Raw genomic sequence first — 27,903 nt, forward strand, 5'->3', positions numbered from 1 at the left:
TCTCTCTCTCTCCAACGTGCATGAACTGTTGGTGGGCCCAATAATTAATTTGTTTTAATTTGTGAGGAAGGTAGGTCCCACCATAGGATGATCCAAACCATCCATTCGATGGCCCACAACGTAAATAGGTTGCACCGCGAAATATTATTTCCAAAGCTCTGATCTAAAGAGAAACCTCTATAGATTTGAGGGTTGCGATCATCCTTTGAAAATGATATTTTGAAAATGATATTCTGGAGTGAAACCTATTTAAGTTGTGGGCCATCGAATAGATGGTTTGGATCATCCTATGGTTCAGGTCTTACAGTAACATTAAGGCCCAATTGTAGGTAGGGGTGGTTATTCGGTTTTAACCGAACCGAATAGACCGAAATTTGGTAACCGAAATAATTTCAGTTACCAAATTTCGGTAACCGAAACCGAACCGAATAAAAATTCGGTTATTCAGTTATAACCGAATAACCGAATTGTAGGAGAAATAGAGGGGAAAAATTAAAATCTCGGTTTGGATCGGAGGGCTAGGATCATCCGATCAGAATGATTTTTTGAGCACAACCTAATTAAGTTGGGATCAATCAAATGGACGGTTTTAATGGACGATCAATCAAAAAAAACCAAAACCGAACCAAACCGACCAATTCGGTTCGGGTATTCGGTTTTAACCGAATAATGCTCACCCCTAACTGTAGGCCCCACTTATATTTTTCAAAATGAACTGTACGGTCCACACAATAGGAGGATCCAAGCCGTTCATTTGATGGGCCGCAACGTAAATAGGTTGTTCCCCCAAAATCATTTCCACGGGATGATCTCAAACCTCCGATCTATAATATTTTGGGGTGCAACCTATTTATGTTGTGGGCCATCAAATGGATGGTTTGGATCATCCTATGGTGGGGCCTACCTTGCTTGATGTAGTGTTGTACAGTTGTAGAGTAGAGTGGGGTGATTTTATCCTGGAAGGGGAGAGAAAAAGGAAATGACTGCTTCGTCGGTAAAAAGTAGATGGGAATCGTACTTTATAGTTAGTGGGCTGTCAAGAGGGAAACTAGCCTCCAAGGGGGCCGTCAAGGGCGAAAATATCAGCGCCCTAAAAATAAATTAACATGCAAAAGGAGTTTTGTATGCTTTCTAGATGACTATACGATGGACTTGAATTAGGTGGGCCCCACAAGTTTTTAATTACTTCATCTAACAATCTCGCAAGGGGGTTTTCCACATCACAAGTTCACAACTACCTCGTCACCTAGTTTAGTGAAATGACGTATACTCAGCTCAACAAATCAATAATTAGTGGGAACAGAAACTTTGAAAATGTATAAAACTGGACGTGGCATGGAACTGCATTGTTCTCTGTCGTTGGAGGATACACATCCTTGGATAAGCAATTCTTTGGATTGGCCTCCTTTCATATATAATTTCAAGACGAAAATGCTAAAATGAATGGTGCCCTTGCAAAAAACCATCTGCATGGGCGCTCCTATTGGGACTTCTGATCAAGGTGGATTTCTTTTTCCATTAATTTAATATCTGTCCGTGCCATTTTCATATTTTTCTGTGCTCTTTCAAATGATTTTTGTTGGGATGGACCAATGTGGAGCGACCTTTAGCTGGTTTTTGCAAGGCAGCCATTCCCATTATCATTTCTCTAATTTATATATGGAATAAACCCCTTGGATTAGCTACATATAGAGTATGCCTTTCCCGCTCAATAAGTGGTGCCCTTTTCAAGATAAATAGGGCATTAATTAAAGGGAAAAATACAGGATACATCCCCTCAACTAGGGCGAAATTCCACTTCTAACCCCGTGGTATCGAAGGTACCAAAGGCAACCCCTCAACTTTCTGACATTTTTAAGTAGATCCCCTACTTTTCACCCTATAGTTCAAAATCCATCAAAGACACCCCCTAACAATTTATTCGTTCCTGTACACCCCGTCATATAACAAGCATTATTGAAAACTAAGGGGGTGTCTTTGGTACCTTTGATACCACGGGGTTAGAAGTGGAATTTTACCATATTTGAGGGGGTGTATCTGTAATTTTCCCTTAATTAAATTATCCAACCTAATGAAAGTCCAGTTGGGAAAAAAGATGTATTAGGTAGTAGTAGATATACTATTGGAGCCATATTGGTACAAATATATAGATAAGGGCGTCTTAGTTGCCCCCAAAATTTATGATATTAAGTTATTGAAAAAATCGTTTTTAAATTCTTTAAGACGTTTTTTGAAAAATTTGCATCAGTGGGTTAGGATCATCCTACCATAGTTTTAGCGTAGATGATGGATGGCCTTTCGGTGTGAGTGGGGGTCCACCAGATCAACAGCTTCAACGATAGAAAATCGACGCCATTTTTTTTTCTCAAATTGCATATTTGAAAAACAACCAAATGGTAAAAGGAGTTTAAAATATGTTTATTATTTTATTTACAATCTAACTAAGATTTCGCAAAGAATCTTTAATAACGAAGTAACTAAAATAAAAATTTTTAGAGATGCCATAAGTTTTTTTTAACAATTACAAGTGAAATTTTAATTTCTACCTCATTCCTCAGCATATCCATCCTTTTGTTTGTGCTTTCTTGGAAATGACTATTTTCAGAGAAAGGCAAACAAAAGGTGGAAATGTAGCCATTCTTAAGAAAAGATTAACAAAAGGAGAAGGAAATGCTGAAGAGGGGTCGGGAAAAATCAATTTCCTAATTAGAGTGGTATTGGCCAACCTTAAAAAAAGGTCTGCAGATTAGCAATGAAATGGGTAAGTATTTTGGGAATATATACATGGTATAAATAGGGTAGGCATTGTTTGAGGCCGTGTGGGAGATCACCCAGTTTGATTTCAGCATGTCCATCCCTCGGCTAATAGTGTAGCGGACGGTTTTGCGAGAGATGGAGTGAATTGGATCTTTGGTTTTCTTCCTGCATAATATGTCGTTTTTTATTTTTCTTTGTATACTTACGACCAGCTCGGTCGTGGGGCTCGTTCCACTTATTAATTTAGATCTTACCATTTCAAAATATTAAAAACAAAATTTACACACAAAAACAAGTCCGACGACTGCTTCTATTCTTTGCTGGAAAAGATCTACTTGGATAAAAAATTAGATTAGATAGCGTAGTTGTTAAACCGTGTATTGATTTGGTAGTAACAAGACCATTTCCATGAAATCACATGACCCCTAAGCCATGCATCTCTCTATCTATCTCTCTCTCTCTCTCTGCTATAAATATGCACCCTTTCTAAGTTTCTTCCACACCGTCAAAACACTTGCACCCAATACTCTTCTTTAGATTGATAAAATGGAGAAGGCTACTCCCCTCCTTGTACTTGTACTCCTTTCCTTGGCATCTTCTCTTACCTTTGCCGCTGATCCCAGTCCTCTACAGGACTTTTGTGTTGCTGACAATATGTCTCCAGGTACAAATGCTTTTTTTTTATTTCTCAATTTAACTTCCATTAGTATCATGATAATCACGTGTTTGTGCAAACTCAATTCCATTTTTGGTAGGTATTGTGGGGTTTGGCTAGATGACTTGAGAAATATTGTTATTGCATTTACTCTGCGTGTGGACACCGGCCCTACGTGCATGGGTTATGTTTTTTTTTATTGGCTGATCTTTTTTTGATGTTTTTCCTTCTCAGTGTTAGTCAATGGCGTGGTTTGCAAGGACCCAATGCTCGCTCAAGCAAGCGATTTCTTCTTCCCAGGGCTTGACATGCCACGCAACACAAATAACCGAGTTGGGTCCAATGTGACCGCAGTGAACGTGGTCCAAATACCAGGACTCAACACTCTTGGCATCTCCATGGCTCGCATAGACTTTGCACCCTATGGACTAAACCCTCCCCACACACACCCAAGGGGCACTGAGATGATTGTAGTTCAAGAGGGCACCCTCCTCGTTGGTTTCGTCACCTCTAACCTTGCAAATGGCGAAAATCGGCTCATATCAAAGGTCCTCAATAAGGGTGATGTGTTTGTGTTTCCAATAGGTCTCATTCACTTCCAATTCAATGTTGGACAGACCAATGCGGTGGCCATTGCCGCTCTGGCAAGTCAGAACCCAGGTGTGATCACCATAGCTAATGCCGTCTTCGGATCAAACCTGCCCATCTCCGATGATGTTCTCGCCAAGGCCTTCCAACTTGACAAGAAAGTAGTTGATTTTCTTCAGGCACAGTTCGGGCCCAAAAACTAGATAACTACCGACAAGGATCCCATGCATTAACTACAATAGTGTATTTGAATAAGCAAACTTGGTGTTTGCATTTCTTAAAATCGTAATAATAATACAGTTTGAGCATGTCAATGGGACAATCAAGCGATTGATTGAATATACAGTCTTGTTTTTCATGAATTCTCTCTCTCTCTCTCTCTCTCTCTCTCTCTCTCTCTCTCTCTCACACACACACACACACACACACACCCAAATCCGAGATCCAGGCCGGGCAAACGACGGTGCCTCATACCTACAACGCGACCCTCACAATCTGGTAAGGTAATTAGAATCATATATCGGAAATAAATCCAGGCATATATCAGAGTAGTAAAGCCAATGTAAAACTAAAACATCGATATCCATCAATACTATTAAAAGATGTATACACGCTCAAGTGCAAATTACTAGTCCTTTGACCAAATAAAACGAGGGTACGCTCCCACTCCAGATCTTTGCACAAGTCCAATTTCAATATCTGAAAATTTTAAACTACGAGTGAGCTAACGCTCAGATAGTAAACAAGCATTACTCTAGCTGGGTCTAGCATGGTAGGGAAACAGAAGGCTGCAACAGAAAGTCAAAGTGAAGCCGAAACTTAGAGTGAGGGATACACTACACATTCTGATGGTTCAACACAAGTAATTTTGAGCCACACAAAATATGCTTAACACAAGGTAAATAATCAGGGATTCATATTACCACAAATGGATAAGAGCCAAAATAGAACATACAAAATTTGCATGTAGAAACCGAAACTGAAATGAGAAGCATGGCCACAATTATAAAAGCCGAAATAGGAGGCAAGGAGCAATGTGAAGTAAAATAGGCATAGAATGAGTAATCAGAGAATCATTTTCCCAAGATACGAACCAAACAAGATCAAATCACATACCTAGACTAAAAATGAAGCTGGAACTGAAATATGCAACAAGAAGCATGGTCGCGTATTTCAAAAGTTCACAGTGGAGATTTTACAAGCAGCATGATCAAACACAAGTAACTGAGATCAAAATATACCAATAGACATAGTCAGGATATTCAAAAGGATTCACTTATCACAAGACATAAACAAGGTCTTCATCATAATATTTTCAAGAAGATCAAAAGTTTGAACCTTCTTCCAAAAATGATTTTAGTAAAGAACTTGAATATTTGAAGAAAGAAAATGAAACCCTCAAGGAAGAAAATGAGGGATTAATTCTTGAATTTTCTTATCAAATTGTTGAATTAAAAAGTGATCATGAAAATTAATAAATACTCAAACAGGGAAAATCAAGAAGAAATTAATGATTTTTTAAACCATATTCAAGATCTTAAAAGAGAAAATGAAAAGTTGAGAATATGTCTAAATAGGTTTATTAATGGGGATAGAATTGTAGACATTATTCTTAAAAGATCTAGATGCACAACTTACTATAGAACATATTTTGCATCTAGAAGGCATGCTAACCCATCCATAAGATGTCACTATTGTGGATCTTATGGACATTATAAATTTCAATGTGAGCATAGAAATCAATATTCTAAATGGGTTAGAAGGAATGGACCCAATAAAACTTGGGTTCTAAAAGCTCCAACATGAATCATTGTTTGAGTTTTTACTCAGATTTAGGGGCTGGAGCTAAAAATTGAAAAATCTTTACAATTTGAAAATGAATGTTGAAAATCATTTTGAGATGATGAGTTAAGCCGGAAGGTTGAACTTAAAATGAAAATTCTTGAGTCCTTGGCAATTTCTTTTTGAAAACCCCCTCTTATATTGAATTTCTAAATAAAAAAAGAGGGAGTTGTAGTTTTAAATTCTATTTGACTAAGGCGAACCTAAAACTTATGTATTAATATTTCAAAACCCCTTGATATTTTGATATGCTCTCATCTCTTCTTTATGTGGATGACAAAGGAGGAAAGAAATTTAGTGTTATGTTTTAAAGTTCTAAGTTGGAATATCATTTACTTCAAAACATATTTTATTGGAAAATCCCTTGTATGATGTCATCAAAAAAGGGGGGAGATGTAAGCCTAATTGTTCAACCCTTGGCTATCTTCTATTTTATGATGATTCAAAACACAAATGATTATATGTACTAATTGTGTTTGTTATTTAAGTTGAAGGTTCGTCAAGGTTCAAAGTCAAAGCAAGAGGAGATCCATGAAGTTGAAAGGGACTAGAAGACACAATTTGAAGAAGATCAAAAGTCAAGTCTTGTGTCAAATATAATGTAAAATCCAATCCCACACTTAGGATCCAAACAAGGCATCAAAAGAGGGTTAAAATACCCCAAGTAAGCTAATGGAATGAAGAAAATCAAGCGGACCAAGTTCCCAAGGCAAAACAATAGGAAAATATGAAATGGCCAAAATTCAGGGGGGGGGACGATCGATCGAGACATGGTCGGTCGACCGGTGCCATTCTGATATAAAAAAAAGGAAAAAAATACATTTACACCCCCTCTTGTTTCTGACAACTCTAACCCTGACTTTCAAAACGTGACAAGTACACCCCCTGAGGTTTCAATTTGTGACAAGTACACCCCCTCCTTCAACTGTCCGTCGGTTTAACCTGATAGAAAGACTAAAACTAACCATGGTTAATATTTTGACGCCAGAAACACCCTCATTTGCAGAGGGATTAGGGTTACGCCATTTTCCACTGCTGCCGTCGCCACCTTCGGCCACCGCCGACACCTCCGGCCACCGCCGTCACCTCCACCACAAACAATGAAACCCCACCCATGGCTACATCAAAGCCACATTTCAAGAAAAAAAATAAAACAAAAAAGCCCTAAAATATTAGGGTTTATGTGCAATTCATGATAATGGTGCGAATGAAGATAAATAAAACTCCTAAATCAAGGGTTTATGTTGATAAATAAACAAGGGTTTGAATCAAACCCTAATTTCAGTTTTTAAGTAACCCTAATTTCAGTTTTTAAGTCTGAAAACCTTAATTTTCAGTTGGGGAAGACGAGGGCATTTTGGTCATTTCTACCTCGCCATCTACTCCGTCACGTTAAAACAACTTCAAGGGGTGTACTTGTCACGTTTTGAAAGTCAGGGTTAGAATTGAATGTGTTAGAAACTAAAGGGGGTGTGTCTGTATTTTTCCCTTAAAAAACATGAGAGAGCCTCTGGCGGTCCACCGTGAGTGACTTCGCAAGTATTTTAAATAGCCTAACGGCTAGTTTAAACTATCCATTACAGAGCCGTTGGGGGTGTCCCAAATGGCTAGTTTTTGGGTTTTTGGCTATAAAAGGGTTCTCAAACCACTTAGACAAAATCAACAAGCTCTAATATACACTTAAAGCATCTCTTGAGTGAAAAGTCACTCCTTGTGCCTCTCTTCGAGAAATCTTATGAGGGATTGGATTCAAGGCTTAAAATTGTATATCTTTATGAGAGCATCTTGTGTAATTGCCTTTGAACAATGCATTCCTTCATTCTTTTAATCTTATATTTGGCAAGTAATCAGAGATGCAGAGCCTTCTCCGAAGGTGAGTGTTGGGAGACATAGATCCGTCTCCGTCGACAAGTGTTGAGGCGCAGAGCAACCTCGTTGTATTGGTTTGATCTTCACCGTTAAGAACAGATTTTAGTGACCATCAACAGTTGTGGTGGAGATGTAGGTCTGGGGTTTTAAACCGAACCCCTATTAAATCTCATTGTACTCCTTCCCTTATCTCCTTTACTTTACTTGTGCATTGATTTTAAGTTCTTTGTGTTTATTGTTAAAATTTTCTTTGATTTTATTTCTTAATCAATCCTTTAAAAGGGCACAATTTTATAAATCTAATTCGCTTCCCCTTTGGGTTGCAATCACCTAGGCCTACACATATTTATTTTCAGATTCCTTGCAAGATTCCATTGCCGCCATGTATTCGGGCTCGGTACAGGATAATGCAACCGTTGGTAGCAAGTTTGACATCAAACTAATAAGACCATTCCTAAACTCGAATACATTACCCATAATAGATCTTCCTTTGTCCATAACATTAGCATAACTTGCATAAAAAAAACCATGCAGCGACTTCGAATCCTTCTCATATGTGATAGCATAATCACTAGTACCTCTTACATAGAAAAGCGCTCATTTGACTGAAACTCGGCAGTGGAATCAATATGCACGGCAGAAACAAGATTGAGCTAAAAACAAAAACTTTTCGATCCACCAACTGAACCAAGATCTTAGTTGCTAGATTAATCAATGTTTATGAATTGAAATTCGGATGGTTAAGGACATTTACCAATTGGTTGACCGATACTGCCAATCTCTGCTTGATCTACTCCCCATTAGGTACCCGACGTTTCTGAAACCCAAGCTGGTCCGGAAGTCGAAGTAGTGGCTTCTCAAACCGTGCGGTTGAAGGAGAAATAGGAGAGAACTTGGAATCCTCTCCCAAACTAAAACCAATAAGGCTTTCAAGTTCTTCTAAAGAACTAGAAACAAAACTAGAAGCGGGAAAAAGAAAGGAGAAAAATGAAATTGGGAGGGGAGATGGGCTGGACGAATTTTGCATATGGGTTTCCAAATTGTGCAAGTAATCCAAATTGTCCACCCATCCCCTCCGTTTATAGAGTTCCCTCTAGCAATTCGTTCCCTTGTATGTGTCCCCTTGATTTTGGAAACTAAATTCAATTAAAACTCTCCGTTTCTTAAACATGTAAAACACATGGATACTCAAAATGATTTTTTCTTATTGAATGTTACCAATAACCAATGGGACTTTTAGAAATAGGAAACCTTCTCCAACTCAAATTCTCTCTTTTCCTTTTTAAATTTCCACCAATAGGAAATTAGAATAAATCAACCAATGGGATCTCTCATAACTGTTATCCAATAGGATTTGAGCATTTAATAAGCACATGTTAATTAAGACATGTACACACCATAATATGGTGTATCTCATCTTTAATACATGTGTGTGCACCCTATGTATGGTGCTCTTCCTCCCTGTATCACATATAGTGGATCCAATCCATACACACATACGATCAAATCTGAAACCCATATTGTCCAACAATCCATAAGGGTCTAGCGAGTTGTGAGTGTGATCGGCCCAGGGATCCAATGATCATTCTCACAGGGTCCACAATGGGCCCTACTGTGATCTCACGCAATGTAGTCCAACTACGATAGCATTAGGCAAGTGACCCCCACCATGACGTTACCCTGAAGAAGACCATTAGATCAAATTACCCAAATCACATCCAATGTGTAGTCCTTCCTCCAATCCTTCATTTACCGAGTTGGGTCTTGTGGAGGGTGGACATCAATTACCCCATGGGCTCACTCAATGGTATACCTTTCTATCTATCAAGCTTGGGCCCGCAAATGCATTTGCAGCTCCCTTTTGAAACAATCAATGTTTTTGAAAAACTTTGATAAACAATTTATCAAACGGATTGGCCAGTCATTATTTAATGGCCTAGCTGAGATCGAAATTGCAAATGATTTTCCTCTATGGGAGGGGTGGAGGATTCAATGATGGGCATCACTATTGACCCCACGGGTTTACCCCATGACCCAGCACTACCCGCTGGTAACCCCGGACCGGGGACTACTGTTAGATAGACCAAAGCCATAAGGTGCGCCCACAGACTAAAAATATCCCTCAGGTCTAAGGACATATCCAAGGGTCCTGTCTGACAGAATAACCTTATCCAATTCCTTGTCCACAGGTTATTCTACGAAGCCATCCGTTCAGTGTGTGATCCAATCATTTCGCCCATTCCACCTACTTAGAATCAACTACCTCAGTGACCTAGATAGGCCACCCCAATGCGTATATGGAGGCAGGTTCGATTCTAGTTGTGTACAGGTACGAGATGTCCAATCTCAACCCCAACCAAGAACATTCTAGGTCTGCAAAGAACCTGAAGATCATATCTCCCCACCACATAATCTCAATGTGCATGACCTATCCTACGATGCTACCTAAGGATAAAGGTGTGCCTAGAAGCACATTAGGTTAATGGTTTATCTATCTTTTAAGGGTTTCTAACATCTAAAACCTAAGGCTCCATGGGTTGACCAGTCTCATGCTTGGGTTGCATTCATGGAAGAGAATTGTGTCTCCACCCTTAAACAATTGGGCATATAAGTTAATAATATATTGTTGCCAGGCATATTCTCACGATTCACTCCAACAAATACCCAATAGATGTCATGTAACAATAAATAATAGTTGCAACATTACAACAACTGGATTTTGATTAGGGCACACACCCTAACAATGACGGCTTCTGAATGCGCTTTACCCAGATTCCCCATAAACCGGCTTAAAACTCCAACCGCGTAAGTAATTTTTGGCCTAGTATATACCATGGAAAACATCAAGCTCCCGACAAGGGTAGCATATGGGATTCGATCCATTTTCTTCACATCCTCTTCCGATTTTGGGCACTGATTGGAACATAACTTAAAGTAAGCTGCTAATGTGTCTTTATCGGCTTAGACTTGCTCATCCCAAACCATTCAAGCACCTTTTTTATAAACATCTTTTGTGAAAGCAACAAAGTTCCAAGGATAAAAAGAATGGAACTTTGTTGCTTTCACAAAATATGTTTGTAAAAAAGAGGCTTGAAAGGTTTGGGATAAGCAAATCTAAGCCGATAAAGCCATCATCAGCGGCTCACTTTAAGATATGTTCCGATCAATTCCCAAAATCGGAAGAGGAGATGAAGAAAATGGATCGAGTCCCATATGCTAGCATTGTTGGGAGCTTGATGTTTATCGTGATATGAACTAGGCCGAACATTGCTTATGCGGTTGGAGTTTTAATCCGGTTTATGGCGAATCCAGGTAAAGCACATTCGGAGGCCGCCAAATTGGTGCTTCGCTACCTAAGAAGTACTACTGATTATGTTATGATATATGGAAAGGATTCGAATCCGTTGCATGATTTTGTTGATACAAGTTATGCTAATGATATGGACAAAGAAAGATCTACTACGGGTTATATATTTAGGTTTGGGAATGGTCCTATTAATTAGATGTCAAAGCTGCAACCAACGGTTGCGTTATCCACTATCGAGGCATTAAGTTAAAACCTATGGATTTATTTTGTGATAACATGAGTATCATTTATTTGGCCAAGAATTCAATTTTTCACAAAGGACCACATATATATCGGTTCAATATCACTACATTTAGGAAGTCATTAAAGATGGAAGGATCTATTTGTTGAAGGTGTGAACCAAAGAGAATGTGGTGGATATGCTCATAAAGATGGTTCAAGGAGAGAAGTTATATTGAAGTTTATCTTCTCCCAGTCTCAAGAAGGAAGGGTTGGCACGCTGGTGATTGTGCATCAAGGTGGAGATTGTTAAAATGGTGACGCATGAGCACCATTTTTTTATTTCTTTTTTCGAAGTCGGTATCTCTTGGTCTTTTAAATGGGATGTTTTCCTTGCCTCTCTCATATGGTTTTTTAAAGACAAAAGATAAATAGGGTTTAAAAAAGGAGAAGAGTGAGAGATTTGAGAGGAGAAAAGGTTTAGACAAGAAAAGAGGGGTTTCCTCTTGGGGCTTTAGGAGGGCTTTGTGGTAAAGCGAAAACAAGTTTCTTCTTCTTGGTTTTCCAAGGTGTGTTCCTCTTCTTATGGTGTGCCCATCAAATGGATGGTTTGGATCTTCCTATGGTGTGGCACGTACAGTACTTTTTGGCAAGTGGGATTGGAAATTAGGGATCTGCTAGGGACTATCGATCAATTAAATGAATCTGAGAGCAACCACCTTTGTCCTCAGGTTAATAAAATGAATAAGACAAAATCTTAGCCTGTGTGGGTTGTGTGGCTACTCTCACATGCAACAGCCAAGCCGCAACATGCCTGAAGTGATTGTCCCTAGTAAATCTTTAGTTTTAAACCTAACATTTAACAAAGTAAAGTGATTGTCGCCAAAGGATGTGGGGCGGGGATGGGGATTAGATATTCCCCATGGGGAGGGGAGGGGGATTCCCCATGATCCCAGCAGTGGGGAGGGGAAGGGGAGGGGGAAAATTCCCCGCATAGGGCAAGGGGTAGGGGACCCCAACATCCGGCCCCGACCCGCCCCGTTGCCAGCCTTAAGAAAGATCTCTCAAGGAAGAAGATGCTAGTGTGTTTAAATCGGTCAGTGATAGCAAACTGATCTTGATCAGTTCTTCTTCATGCATTCAACAAGAAAATAATGGAATGAAGAGAAAAAGGACTATAACACTAGTCTACAATTCCAATTCATTAACAAGGAAAGAAAGAATAAAGGAGAAGAGCCTCTCTCTCTCTCTCTCTCTCTCTCTCTCTCTCTCTCAAATCAATGTCATTCTCAGAAATGAAATGAGATTGGCTTCATATAGACAGCCCTTACAACTAACATCAACCAACATAACCCCCAATGGTAAAGAGACTAAAAAAGGACATGTATAATAATCAAATGATTAATAATGATGACTACTAAATATAACAAAATATGGAAGGACAATAGTATAATAACATTACTATTGCAAGTAATGGTGAAGCAGATGCACCAAAGAATGTAGTGCATCACACTTGCCTTCTTAGAAAGAACTCGGCCCTGAGTTCACATAAATTCCACCCGGGAATTAGTCCACCTGGATCAAAGATGAAGATATACACACCCTCGTCCCAAGGAATATAACCTCCCACCTTAATTCTCTTATTGAGTTGTATCTTACCATGTGATGTGCGTGGGCTAGTAGAATACCTATAATCCCCAATTCAATGTCTGCTGAATATGACATATGTGTAGTAGTCCGCTGTTTAAACCAAATATGACATATGTGTAGCAGTCCACTATGTAAACGTATCATATATAGAATTGACAACCATTAGCCCCATCTCCTTCTCTTTGAAATGACAAGTGTAAGGGCCGTCTCTCTCTCTCTCTCTCTCTCTCTCTCTCTCTCTCTCTCTCTCTCTCTCTCTCTCTCTCTCTCTCTATCAGCATTAAAATCATTAAATGTTAAAAACGAAATAAATGTAAAGTGTAATGATAAAGGGCGGTGAAACTTTGAGAAATTCAGGTGATAGAATTTTTTTTTAATACTTTATAGGTTCTAATAGTTTATATAAAAATAAGCCATGGAAAATATTAATTATAAGGGCCGTGACTACAAGGTTCTAATTCTTCACACGCACACACACGCACACGCACGCACGCACTAGCACACTGGCGCACACGCACATAGGGATTTGCTAGCATTCATCGCAGAAGCCATTTTACGGCTGCGCTGTTGTATGTGAGGGCAGCCACCTCGTGAATGAAGACAAACTCTCACATCGCGGATGGTCTGTTGATGGATGCTAGCAAATCCCTACGTACACTCACACACGATATAGTTACTTAACTTTTAAAGAGGCAATTCCTTAATATTCTATTTGTAGATACGATTAATTTAAAATTAACCTATTTACACATTATGCCCCTTCGTATTTGATTGTTTAAGGCGTTCATATATTTGGCCCGATTGCGGATGGACCATTGTTTCAAAAATCTCCATTGTGAGACAATCTTAGAATCTAAATTTATGGCATATAAATGGATGAAAATGAATGATTGTAAGTTTAAAAAGAAAAAAAGATTAGCGGCATTAACTTATCTATTTTAGGAATGTTTTAAAAGATCAAGAATGGTAGGGATTATTATTTAAAAACAAGAATAAGTCGCACCCTTAGCGAATTCATCAGAATGATAATCTCTTCAAAATTTGGGGAGTTTTCTTAAAAATATTGGACCATTTACAAATCCTAATTATAAGATATATAAGACCATATGTAGATACATAAGACATGAGAGATATAATAGCTTATATTACGAAATTTTATTAGTATTTTTATAAACACATAAGATATAAGAGATTTACTCTTGGCATTTACACTTATCTGTTCAGATTGTATAATTATCTTCGTCATATGCAAAAGAAAATTTAGGGCAGAATGTGAAATTCTCATCATTTTTATTTGTACCATGAGCTTTATCTTAAATGCGAATGATTTTTTAAATTAAAAGAAATTTTGTGTAGTTGTTTGATTTTTTAACTTTTAATAATTTATGGACAAAGGAAGATCTATTATGGGTTATGCTAATGGGAATGGTCCTATTAGTTGGATGCCAAAGTTGCAACCAACGGTTGCCTTATCCACTATCGAGGCTGAGTACATGGAGACAGCGGAAGCTTGCTAGAAAGTAGTTTGGCTTCAAGGTTTGATGGGTGAGATTGGCATCGAGTCAAAACCCATGGATTATTTTTTTGTGATAACATGTGCATCATTTGTTTGGCCATGAATTCGGTTAATCACAAAAGGACCAAACATATATCGGTACAATATCACTACATTCAGGAAGTCTGATGGAAGGATCTATTTGTTGAAAGTGTGAACCAAGGAGAATGTAGTGGATATGATCGTAACGATGGTTTAAGGAGAAAAGTTAGATCGAAGTTTATCTTCTCTCGGTCTCAAGAAGGAAGACTTGGTATGCCGATGATTATGCATCAATGTGGAGATTGTTAAAATGGTGACGCATGAGCACCAGTTTTTTCATTTTTTGTTTTTTTTGGAGCGGGTCTCACTTGGTCTTTTAAGTGGGATGTTTTCCATGCCTCTCTCATATGGTTTTGTAAAGGCAAGAGATAAAAAGGTTTTTAAAAAGGAGGAGAAGAGTGAGAGGTTTGAGAGGAGAAAAGGTTACTACAAGAAATGAGGGGTTTTCTCTTTGGGCTCTAGGAGGGCTTCTCTGGTGAGGCGAAAACATGTTTCTTCTTCCTGGTTACTTAGGGTGTGTTCCTCTTCTTTCATTCTTCATTTCCATTAGTTTTTCCTTGCAACCCTAGCATAATGTTGGAGGTTTTTTTAAGGGGATTTCTCCTCATACTTAGTGTATAGATTTGGGGGTTTTTTGTGATTGTATAGAAGGTTGGAGAGAAGGGTTTTTCGGTGGTTTTTACAAGTGTGGAGGTAACGTTGTGCTATTTGGTTTGAAATAATGGACCTGTGTTACCTTGTCGTTGGATGTAGCCCATTATGGTGAACTGCATATATTGTTTTCTTCTTGTGATTGCTTGTGATTTATTTCTTTTGCTCCTCTTAAAAACTGGGCTGCTGTTGGATCAAATATCAAGGGGGTACCGCCCACATGGGACTTGACCGTCGGGCACCGTATTAAAACTCTTGTTTTATAATATTGTAAAGTAGTAACGGTTTGCTAGAAGAACTCTTAATTTGACAATATATTTTCTGAATTATAGTTTATAATGTAAAAGATATTAACAAGGGAAAAGTGTTTCTACTCGGTCAAAAGTAGATAACGTCGTCTACTACGTCGCATGAAACAAAGTGGGCCCACATTGCTTGGATAATCCAGAGCATTCATTTGTTAGGCCCTGAGATAGATAGGGTGTGCCCTAAAAATCAACTTCAAACGATCATCCTAACCCTTCAATTTGTGGAGGTTAAAAATGGGAGGTTCATAGCCCTCCATATTTAACCTCCACAAATAGAAGGGTTGGGATGATCTTATGGTTTTTATTTTATTTTATTTTATTTTGGCACACCCTAACTATTGCGATCAGGACCCAAACAATGTGGGCCCCACTGTAACTTTGGCCGACGGAGTAGATAACGTATCTACTCGGCCGTGTAGAAACACTTTTCCCTATTAACAATTAGATTGGTATGGTAATTCCATCACAATATTATCCGAAAACATGAAATTGTCAAAACGATTTCCCGAAGGAAATGATATATTAAGACGTTTTTTGATAAATTTGCCATCAGTGGATCAGGATCATCCTATCATAGTTTCAACGTAGATGATGGATGGATTTTTTATGTGAGTGGGGGTCCACCATATCAACAGCTTGAACGACAGAAAATCGACACCAATTATTTCTCAAATCGCATATTTGAAAAACATCCAAATGGTCAAAGGAGTTTAAAATATATTTATTTACCATTTAACCAAGTTTTGGCAACTAATCTTTAATAGCGAAGTAACGAAAATAAAATTTTTTATAGATGCTGTAAGTTTTTTTATAATTACAAGTGAAATTTTATTTTCTACCCCATTCCTCCGCATATCCATCCTTTTGTTTGTGCTTTCTTGGAAATGACTATTTTCAGGGAAAGGCAAACAAAAGGTGGAAATATAGCCATTCTTAAGAAAAGATAAACAAGAGGAGGTGGTAATGCTGAAAAGGGGTCGGGAAAAATCAATTTCCTAATTAGAGTGGTATTGGCCAACCTTAAAAAAAGGTCTGCAAATTAGCAATCAAATGGGTAGGTATAAATAGGGTAGGCATTGTTCGAGACCATGTGGGAGATCACCCAGTTTGATTTCAGCATGTCCTTCGCTCGGCTAATAGGGTAGCGGACCGTTTCGCGAGAGATGGAGTAAATTGGATCTTTGATTTTCTTCCTCCATAATATGTTGTTTCTTATTTTTCTTTGTCTGTACTCATGACCAGTTGGGTGGTGGGGCAAGCCCCACTTATTAATTTAGATCTAAGCATTTAAAAAAAGGGCAGGCATTTTTCAACTCAGATAAGTTACATTATAATTTAGGTACGAAAAGATTGTTTCAACTTTCACAGAAAAAAGAGTCTGACGACTGCTTCTATTCTTTGCGGGGAAAGATCTACTTGGATGAAAAAAATAGATTAGATAGCGTAGTTGTTAAACCATATATTGATTAAGTTGTAACAAGACCATTTCCATGAAATCACATGACACTTAAGCCATGCATCTGTTTCTCTCTCTCTCTCTCTGCCTATAAATATGCACCCATTCTAAGCTTCTTCCACACCATCAAAACACTCGCACCCAATACTCCTCTTTAGATTGATAAAATGGAGAAGGCTACTCCCCTCCTTGTACTTGTACTCCTTTCCTTGGCATCTTCTCTTACCTTTGCCGCTGATCCCAGTCCTCTACAGGACTTTTGTGTTGCTGACAATATGTCTCCAGGTACAAATGCTTTTTTTTTATTTCTCAATTTAACTTCCATTAGTATCATGATAATCACGTGTTTGTGCAAACCCAATTCCATTTTTGGTAGGTATTGTGGGGTTTGGCTAGATGACTTGAGAAATATTGTTATTGCATTTACTCTGCGTGTGGACACCGGCCCTACGTGCATGGGTTATGTTTTTTTTTATTGGCTGATCTTTTTTTGATGTTTTTCCTTCTCAGTGTTAGTCAATGGCGTGGTTTGCAAGGACCCAATGCTCGCTCAGGCAAGCGATTTCTTCTTTCCAGGGCTTGACATGCCACGCAACACAAATAACCGAGTTGGGTCCAATGTGACCGCAGTGAACGTGGTCCAAATACCAGGACTCAACACTCTTGGCATCTCCATGGCTCGCATAGACTTTGCACCCTACGGACTAAACCCTCCCCACACACACCCAAGGGGCACTGAGATGATTGTAGTTCAAGAGGGCACCCTCCTCGTTGGTTTCGTCACCTCTAACCTTGCAAATGGCGAAAATCGGCTCATATCAAAGGTCCTCAATAAGGGTGATGTGTTTGTGTTTCCAATAGGTCTCATTCACTTCCAATTCAATGTTGGACAGACCAATGCGGTGGCCATTGCCGCTCTGGCAAGTCAGAACCCAGGTGTGATCACCATAGCTAATGCCGTCTTCGGATCAAACCTGCCCATCTCCGATGATGTTCTCGCCAAGGCCTTCCAACTTGACAAGAAAGTAGTTGATTTTCTTCAGGCACAGTTCGGGCCCAAAAACTAGATGACTACCGACAAGGATCCCATGCATTAACTACCATAGTGTATTGGAATATGCAAACTTGATGTTTGCATTTCTTAAAAGAGTAATAATAATACAGTCTGAGTATGTCACTGGGGAAATCAAGGGATTGATTGACTATACAATCTTGTTTTTCATGAATTCGTCTCTCTCTCTCTCTCTCTCTCTCTCTCTCTCTCTCTCTCACACACACACACACACACACACACACCGATCATGAAGTCTGCAACAGGATGATCCTAACCCACTGATGGGAAACATAAAGTCAAAGTGAAGCCCAAACTTAAAGCGAGGGATACACTACACATTCTGATGGTTATCTTTTATAGTTCATCACAAAGAAACTCACATAGGGTTCATCACAAGTGATTTGGAACCACACAAGGACCAATGTGAAGTAAAATAGGCATAGAATGAGTAATCAGAGAATCATTTTGCCAAGATACGAACCAAACAGGATCAAATCACATCCCGAGACTAAAAATGTAGCTGAAACTGAAACATGCAACGAGAAGCATGGTCGCGTATTTCAAAAGTTCACAGTGGACATTTACAAGCATGATCAAACACAAGTAACTAAGATCAAAATATACGAATGAACAAAGTCGCGATATTCAAAAGGATTCATATATCACGTGACATAAACGATGTCTTCATCATAGTAGACCAAAACTGAAAATTAGCACCTTTAAACAAACGAACGTTTTGCTGAAAACTTGAAGAATTGGTATTGCCTGCCATATTGCCAACTTACCGAACCCGTGCCGGTCTTCTTTCGAAATTGTCCCCAGCCTTTCTGCTCTGATACCACTATGTAGAACTTAAAGAACAAGTAATACAGAAACACAGAAGAGAACAGAACACAAAAGAACTTTATTATATTGCTGAATGTATTTAACACACACGAAATAGCCTTTCAATAAGACTTTGACTTTGTATCTCGCGGCCAATCCATAAAGCATGTTTCCTATCTACTTTTAACCGATACAACACTACTCCAATCCGGTGTCTCTCTCTCTCTCCAACGTGCATGAACTGTTGGTGGGCCCAATAATTAATTTGTTTTAATTTGTGAGGAAGGTAGGTCCCACCATAGGATGATCCAAACCATCCATTCGATGGCCCACAACGTAAATAGGTTGCACCGCGAAATATTATTTCCAAAGCTCTGATCTAAAGAGAAACCTCTATAGATTTGAGGGTTGCGATCATCCTTTGAAAATGATATTTTGAAAATGATATTCTGGAGTGAAACCTATTTAAGTTGTGGGCCATCGAATAGATGGTTTGGATCATCCTATGGTTCAGGTCTTACAGTAACATTAAGGCCCAATTGTAGGTAGGGGTGGTTATTCGGTTTTAACCGAACCGAATAGACCGAAATTTGGTAACCGAAATAATTTCAGTTACCAAATTTCGGTAACCGAAACCGAACCGAATAAAAATTCGGTTATTCAGTTATAACCGAATAACCGAATTGTAGGAGAAATAGAGGGGAAAAATTAAAATCTCGGTTTGGATCGGAGGGCTAGGATCATCCGATCAGAATGATTTTTTGAGCACAACCTAATTAAGTTGGGATCAATCAAATGGACGGTTTTAATGGACGATCAATCAAAAAAAACCAAAACCGAACCGAACCGACCAATTCGGTTCGGGTATTCGGTTTTAACCGAATAATGCTCACCCCTAACTGTAGGCCCCACTTATATTTTTCAAAATGAACTGTACGGTCCACACAATAGGAGGATCCAAGCCGTTCATTTGATGGGCCGCAACGTAAATAGGTTGTTCCCCCAAAATCATTTCCACGGGATGATCTCAAACCTCCGATCTATAATATTTTGGGGTGCAACCTATTTATGTTGTGGGCCATCAAATGGATGGTTTGGATCATCCTATGGTGGGGCCTACCTTGCTTGATGTAGTGTTGTACAGCTGTAGAGTAGAGTGGGGTGATTTTATCCTGGAAGGGGAGAGAAAAAGGAAATGACTGCTTCGTCGGTAAAAAGTAGATGGGAATCGTACTTTATAGTTAGTGGGCTGTCAAGAGGGAAACTAGCCTCCAAGGGGGCCGTCAAGGGCGAAAATATCAGCGCCCTAAAAATAAATTAACATGCAAAAGGAGTTTTGTATGCTTTCTAGATGACTATACGATGGACTTGAATTAGGTGGGCCCCACAAGTTTTTAATTACTTCATCTAACAATCTCGCAAGGGGGTTTTCCACATCACAAGTTCACAACTACCTCGTCACCTAGTTTAGTGAAATGACGTATACTCAGCTCAACAAATCAATAATTAGTGGGAACAGAAACTTTGAAAATGTATAAAACTGGACGTGGCATGGAACTGCATTGTTCTCTGTCGTTGGAGGATACACATCCTTGGATAAGCAATTCTTTGGATTGGCCTCCTTTCATATATAATTTCAAGACGAAAATGCTAAAATGAATGGTGCCCTTGCAAAAAACCATCTGCATGGGCGCTCCTATTGGGACTTCTGATCAAGGTGGATTTCTTTTTCCATTAATTTAATATCTGTCCGTGCCATTTTCATATTTTTCTGTGCTCTTTCAAATGATTTTTGTTGGGATGGACCAATGTGGAGCGACCTTTAGCTGGTTTTTGCAAGGCAGCCATTCCCATTATCATTTCTCTAATTTATATATGGAATAAACCCCTTGGATTAGCTACATATAGAGTATGCCTTTCCCGCTCAATAAGTGGTGCCCTTTTCAAGATAAATAGGGCATTAATTAAAGGGAAAAATACAGGATACATCCCCTCAACTAGGGCGAAATTCCACTTCTAACCCCGTGGTATCGAAGGTACCAAAGGCAACCCCTCAACTTTCTGACATTTTTAAGTAGATCCCCTACTTTTCACCCTATAGTTCAAAATCCATCAAAGACACCCCCTAACAATTTATTCGTTCCTGTACACCCCGTCATATAACAAGCATTATTGAAAACTAAGGGGGTGTCTTTGGTACCTTTGATACCACGGGGTTAGAAGTGGAATTTTACCATATTTGAGGGGGTGTATCTGTAATTTTCCCTTAATTAAATTATCCAACCTAATGAAAGTCCAGTTGGGAAAAAAGATGTATTAGGTAGTAGTAGATATACTATTGGAGCCATATTGGTACAAATATATAGATAAGGGCGTCTTAGTTGCCCCCAAAATTTATGATATTAAGTTATTGAAAAAATCGTTTTTAAATTCTTTAAGACGTTTTTTGAAAAATTTGCCATCAGTGGGTTAGGATCATCCTACCATAGTTTTAGCGTAGATGATGGATGGCCTTTCGGTGTGAGTGGGGGTCCACCAGATCAACAGCTTCAACGATAGAAAATCGACGCCATTTTTTTTTCTCAAATTGCATATTTGAAAAACAACCAAATGGTAAAAGGAGTTTAAAATATGTTTATTATTTTATTTACAATCTAACTAAGATTTCGCAAAGAATCTTTAATAACGAAGTAACTAAAATAAAAAATTTTAGAGATGCCATAAGTTTTTTTTAACAATTACAAGTGAAATTTTAATTTCTACCTCATTCCTCAGCATATCCATCCTTTTGTTTGTGCTTTCTTGGAAATGACTATTTTCAGAGAAAGGCAAACAAAAGGTGGAAATGTAGCCATTCTTAAGAAAAGATTAACAAAAGGAGAAGGAAATGCTGAAGAGGGGTCGGGAAAAATCAATTTCCTAATTAGAGTGGTATTGGCCAACCTTAAAAAAAGGTCTGCAGATTAGCAATGAAATGGGTAAGTATTTTGGGAATATATACATGGTATAAATAGGGTAGGCATTGTTTGAGGCCGTGTGGGAGATCACCCAGTTTGATTTCAGCATGTCCATCCCTCGGCTAATAGTGTAGCGGACGGTTTTGCGAGAGATGGAGTGAATTGGATCTTTGGTTTTCTTCCTGCATAATATGTCGTTTTTTATTTTTCTTTGTATACTTACGACCAGCTCGGTCGTGGGGCTCGTTCCACTTATTAATTTAGATCTTACCATTTCAAAATATTAAAAACAAAATTTACACACAAAAACAAGTCCGACGACTGCTTCTATTCTTTGCTGGAAAAGATCTACTTGGATAAAAAATTAGATTAGATAGCGTAGTTGTTAAACCGTGTATTGATTTGGTAGTAACAAGACCATTTCCATGAAATCACATGACCCCTAAGCCATGCATCTCTCTATCTATCTCTCTCTCTCTCTCTGCTATAAATATGCACCCTTTCTAAGTTTCTTCCACACCGTCAAAACACTTGCACCCAATACTCTTCTTTAGATTGATAAAATGGAGAAGGCTACTCCCCTCCTTGTACTTGTACTCCTTTCCTTGGCATCTTCTCTTACCTTTGCCGCTGATCCCAGTCCTCTACAGGACTTTTGTGTTGCTGACAATATGTCTCCAGGTACAAATGCTTTTTTTTTATTTCTCAATTTAACTTCCATTAGTATCATGATAATCACGTGTTTGTGCAAACTCAATTCCATTTTTGGTAGGTATTGTGGGGTTTGGCTAGATGACTTGAGAAATATTGTTATTGCATTTACTCTGCGTGTGGACACCGGCCCTACGTGCATGGGTTATGTTTTTTTTTATTGGCTGATCTTTTTTTGATGTTTTTCCTTCTCAGTGTTAGTCAATGGCGTGGTTTGCAAGGACCCAATGCTCGCTCAAGCAAGCGATTTCTTCTTCCCAGGGCTTGACATGCCACGCAACACAAATAACCGAGTTGGGTCCAATGTGACCGCAGTGAACGTGGTCCAAATACCAGGACTCAACACTCTTGGCATCTCCATGGCTCGCATAGACTTTGCACCCTATGGACTAAACCCTCCCCACACACACCCAAGGGGCACTGAGATGATTGTAGTTCAAGAGGGCACCCTCCTCGTTGGTTTCGTCACCTCTAACCTTGCAAATGGCGAAAATCGGCTCATATCAAAGGTCCTCAATAAGGGTGATGTGTTTGTGTTTCCAATAGGTCTCATTCACTTCCAATTCAATGTTGGACAGACCAATGCGGTGGCCATTGCCGCTCTGGCAAGTCAGAACCCAGGTGTGATCACCATAGCTAATGCCGTCTTCGGATCAAACCTGCCCATCTCCGATGATGTTCTCGCCAAGGCCTTCCAACTTGACAAGAAAGTAGTTGATTTTCTTCAGGCACAGTTCGGGCCCAAAAACTAGATAACTACCGACAAGGATCCCATGCATTAACTACAATAGTGTATTTGAATAAGCAAACTTGGTGTTTGCATTTCTTAAAATCGTAATAATAATACAGTTTGAGCATGTCAATGGGACAATCAAGCGATTGATTGAATATACAGTCTTGTTTTTCATGAATTCTCTCTCTCTCTCTCTCTCTCTCTCTCTCTCTCTCTCTCTCTCTCTCTCTCTCACACACACACACACACACACACACACACACCCAAATCCGAGATCCAGGCCGGGCAAACGACGGTGCCTCATACCTACAACGCGACCCTCACAATCTGGTAAGGTAATTAGAATCATATATCGGAAATAAATCCAGGCATATATCAGAGTAGTAAAGCCAATGTAAAACTAAAACATCGATATCCATCAATACTATTAAAAGATGTATACACGCTCAAGTGCAAATTACTAGTCCTTTGACCAAATAAAACGAGGGTACGCTCCCACTCCAGATCTTTGCACAAGTCCAATTTCAATATCTGAAAATTTTAAACTACGAGTGAGCTAACGCTCAGATAGTAAACAAGCATTACTCTAGCTGGGTCTAGCATGGTAGGGAAACAGAAGGCTGCAACAGAAAGTCAAAGTGAAGCCGAAACTTAGAGTGAGGGATACACTACACATTCTGATGGTTCAACACAAGTAATTTTGAGCCACACAAAATATGCTTAACACAAGGTAAATAATCAGGGATTCATATTACCACAAATGGATAAGAGCCAAAATAGAACATACAAAATTTGCATGTAGAAACCGAAACTGAAATGAGAAGCATGGCCACAATTATAAAAGCCGAAATAGGAGGCAAGGAGCAATGTGAAGTAAAATAGGCATAGAATGAGTAATCAGAGAATCATTTTCCCAAGATACGAACCAAACAAGATCAAATCACATACCTAGACTAAAAATGAAGCTGGAACTGAAATATGCAACAAGAAGCATGGTCGCGTATTTCAAAAGTTCACAGTGGAGATTTTACAAGCAGCATGATCAAACACAAGTAACTGAGATCAAAATATACCAATAGACATAGTCAGGATATTCAAAAGGATTCACTTATCACAAGACATAAACAAGGTCTTCATCATAATATTTTGAAGAAGATCAAAAGTTTGAACCTTCTTCCAAAAATGATTTTAGTAAAGAACTTGAATATTTGAAGAAAGAAAATGAAACCCTCAAGGAAGAAAATGAGGGATTAATTCTTGAATTTTCTTATCAAATTGTTGAATTAAAAAGTGATCATGAAAATTAATAAATACTCAAACAGGGAAAATCAAGAAGAAATTAATGATTTTTAAACCAAATTCAAGATCTTAAAAGAGAAAATGAAAAGTTGAGAATATGTCTAAATAGGTTTATTAATGGGGATAGAATTGTAGACATTATTCTTAAAAGATCTAGATGCACAACTTACTATAGAACATATTTTGCATCTAGAAGGCATGCTAACCCATCCATAAGATGTCACTATTGTGGATCTTATGGACATTATAAATTTCAATGTGAGCATAGAAATCAATATTCTAAATGGGTTAGAAGGAATGGACCCAATAAAACTTGGGTTCTAAAAGCTCCAACATGAATCATTGTTTGAGTTTTTACTCAGATTTAGGGGCTGGAGCTAAAAATTGAAAAATCTTTACAATTTGAAAATGAATGTTGAAAATCATTTTGAGATGATGAGTTAAGCCGAAGGTTGAACTTAAAATGAAAATTCTTGAGTCCTTGGCAATTTCTTTTTGAAAACCCCCTCTTATATTGAATTTCTAAATAAAAAAAGAGGGAGTTGTAGTTTTAAATTCTATTTGACTAAGGCGAACCTAAAACTTATGTATTAATATTTCAAAACCCCTTGATATTTTGATATGCTCTCATCTCTTCTTTATGTGGATGACAAAGGAGGAAAGAAATTTGGTGTTATGTTTTAAAGTTCTAAGTTGGAATATCATTTACTTCAAAACATATTTTATTGGAAAATCCCTTGTATGATGTCATCAAAAAAGGGGGGAGATGTAAGCCTAATTGTTCAACCCTTGGCTATCTTCTATTTTATGATGATTCAAAACACAAATGATTATATGTACTAATTGTGTTTGTTATTTAAGTTGAAGGTTCGTCAAGGTTCAAAGTCAAAGCAAGAGGAGATCCATGAAGTTGAAAGGGACTAGAAGACACAATTTGAAGAAGATCAAAAGTCAAGTCTTGTGTCAAATAGAATGTAAAATCCAATCCCACACTTAGGATCCAAACAAGGCATCAAAAGAGGGTTAAAATACCCCAAGTAAGCTAATGGAATGAAGAAAATCAAGCGGACCAAGTTCCCAAGGCAAAACAATAGGAAAATATGAAATGGCCAAAATTCAGGGGGGGGGACGATCGATCGAGACATGGTCGGTCGACCGGTGCCATTCTGATATAAAAAAAAGGAAAAAAATACATTTACACCCCCTCTTGTTTCTGACAACTCTAACCCTGACTTTCAAAACGTGACAAGTACACCCCCTGAGGTTTCAATTTGTGACAAGTACACCCCCTCCTTCAACTGTCCGTCGGTTTAACCTGATAGAAAGACTAAAACTAACCATGGTTAATATTTTGACGCCAGAAACACCCTCATTTGCAGAGGGATTAGGGTTACGCCATTTTCCACTGCTGCCGTCGCCACCTTCGGCCACCGCCGACACCTCCGGCCACCGCCGTCACCTCCACCACAAACAATGAAACCCCACCCATGGCTACATCAAAGCCACATTTCAAGAAAAAAAATAAAACAAAAAAGCCCTAAAATATTAGGGTTTATGTGCAATTCATGATAATGGTGCGAATGAAGATAAATAAAACTCCTAAATCAAGGGTTTATGTTGATAAATAAACAAGGGTTTGAATCAAACCCTAATTTCAGTTTTTAAGTAACCCTAATTTCAGTTTTTAAGTCTGAAAACCTTAATTTTCAGTTGGGGAAGACGAGGGCATTTTGGTCATTTCTACCTCGCCATCTACTCCGTCACGTTAAAACAACTTCAAGGGGTGTACTTGTCACGTTTTGAAAGTCAGGGTTAGAATTGAATGTGTTAGAAACTAAAGGGGGTGTGTCTGTATTTTTCCCTTAAAAAACATGAGAGAGCCTCTGGCGGTCCACCGTGAGTGACTTCGCAAGTATTTTAAATAGCCTAACGGCTAGTTTAAACTATCCATTACAGAGCCGTTGGGGGTGTCCCAAATGGCTAGTTTTTGGGTTTTTGGCTATAAAAGGGTTCTCAAACCACTTAGACAAAATCAACAAGCTCTAATATACACTTAAAGCATCTCTTGAGTGAAAAGTCACTCCTTGTGCCTCTCTTCGAGAAATCTTATGAGGGATTGGATTCAAGGCTTAAAATTGTATATCTTTATGAGAGCATCTTGTGTAATTGCCTTTGAACAATGCATTCCTTCATTCTTTTAATCTTATATTTGGCAAGTAATCAGAGATGCAGAGCCTTCTCCGAAGGTGAGTGTTGGGAGACATAGATCCGTCTCCGTCGACAAGTGTTGAGGCGCAGAGCAACCTCGTTGTATTGGTTTGATCTTCACCGTTAAGAACAGATTTTAGTGACCATCAACAGTTGTGGTGGAGATGTAGGTCTGGGGTTTTAAACCGAACCCCTATTAAATCTCATTGTACTCCTTCCCTTATCTCCTTTACTTTACTTGTGCATTGATTTTAAGTTCTTTGTGTTTATTGTTAAAATTTTCTTTGATTTTATTTCTTAATCAATCCTTTAAAAGGGCACAATTTTATAAATCTAATTCGCTTCCCCTTTGGGTTGCAATCACCTAGGCCTACACATATTTATTTTCAGATTCCTTGCAAGATTCCATTGCCGCCATGTATTCGGGCTCGGTACAGGATAATGCAACCGTTGGTAGCAAGTTTGACATCAAACTAATAAGACCATTCCTAAACTCGAATACATTACCCATAATAGATCTTCCTTTGTCCATAACATTAGCATAACTTGCATAAAAAAAACCATGCAGCGACTTCGAATCCTTCTCATATGTGATAGCATAATCACTAGTACCTCTTACATAGAAAAGCGCTCATTTGACTGAAACTCGGCAGTGGAATCAATATGCACGGCAGAAACAAGATTGAGCTAAAAACAAAAACTTTTCGATCCACCAACTGAACCAAGATCTTAGTTGCTAGATTAATCAATGTTTATGAATTGAAATTCGGATGGTTAAGGACATTTACCAATTGGTTGACCGATACTGCCAATCTCTGCTTGATCTACTCCCCATTAGGTACCCGACGTTTCTGAAACCCAAGCTGGTCCGGAAGTCGAAGTAGTGGCTTCTCAAACCGTGCGGTTGAAGGAGAAATAGGAGAGAACTTGGAATCCTCTCCCAAACTAAAACCAATAAGGCTTTCAAGTTCTTCTAAAGAACTAGAAACAAAACTAGAAGCGGGAAAAAGAAAGGAGAAAAATGAAATTGGGAGGGGAGATGGGCTGGACGAATTTTGCATATGGGTTTCCAAATTGTGCAAGTAATCCAAATTGTCCACCCATCCCCTCCGTTTATAGAGTTCCCTCTAGCAATTCGTTCCCTTGTATGTGTCCCCTTGATTTTGGAAACTAAATTCAATTAAAACTCTCCGTTTCTTAAACATGTAAAACACATG

At 38.6% G+C, this 27,903-nt stretch overlaps 3 protein-coding genes across 3 annotated transcripts; all 3 read left to right on the forward strand.

Moving 5' to 3' along the window:
- Positions 1–3,270: 3,270 nt before the first annotated feature.
- On the forward strand, positions 3,271–4,289 carry LOC143867521 (germin-like protein 8-2). The gene is made up of 2 exons (XM_077376123.1): positions 3,271–3,421; positions 3,647–4,289. The coding sequence occupies exons 1-2, from the start codon at positions 3,304–3,306 to the stop codon at positions 4,201–4,203; spliced, it is 675 nt and encodes a 224-aa protein (XP_077232238.1). The 5' UTR covers positions 3,271–3,303; the 3' UTR covers positions 4,204–4,289.
- Positions 4,290–16,997: 12,708 nt separating this feature from the next.
- Positions 16,998–18,029, forward strand: LOC143867523 (germin-like protein 8-2). The gene is made up of 2 exons (XM_077376125.1): positions 16,998–17,184; positions 17,410–18,029. The coding sequence occupies exons 1-2, from the start codon at positions 17,067–17,069 to the stop codon at positions 17,964–17,966; spliced, it is 675 nt and encodes a 224-aa protein (XP_077232240.1). The 5' UTR covers positions 16,998–17,066; the 3' UTR covers positions 17,967–18,029.
- A 4,269-nt stretch (positions 18,030–22,298) lies between these two features.
- On the forward strand, positions 22,299–23,284 carry LOC143867494 (germin-like protein 8-2). Its single transcript, XM_077376097.1, has 2 exons — positions 22,299–22,416; positions 22,642–23,284. Exons 1-2 carry the CDS (start codon positions 22,299–22,301, stop codon positions 23,196–23,198), a joined length of 675 nt encoding a protein of 224 aa, XP_077232212.1. The 3' UTR covers positions 23,199–23,284.
- The last annotated feature ends 4,619 nt before the right edge of the window (positions 23,285–27,903 follow it).

This window comes from Tasmannia lanceolata, unplaced genomic scaffold, assembly GCF_043159265.1.
Source record: "Tasmannia lanceolata isolate RefF3 unplaced genomic scaffold, GAP_Taslan_0.1 ptg000257l, whole genome shotgun sequence".
NCBI classification, from domain to species: Eukaryota; Viridiplantae; Streptophyta; class Magnoliopsida; order Canellales; family Winteraceae; genus Tasmannia; species Tasmannia lanceolata.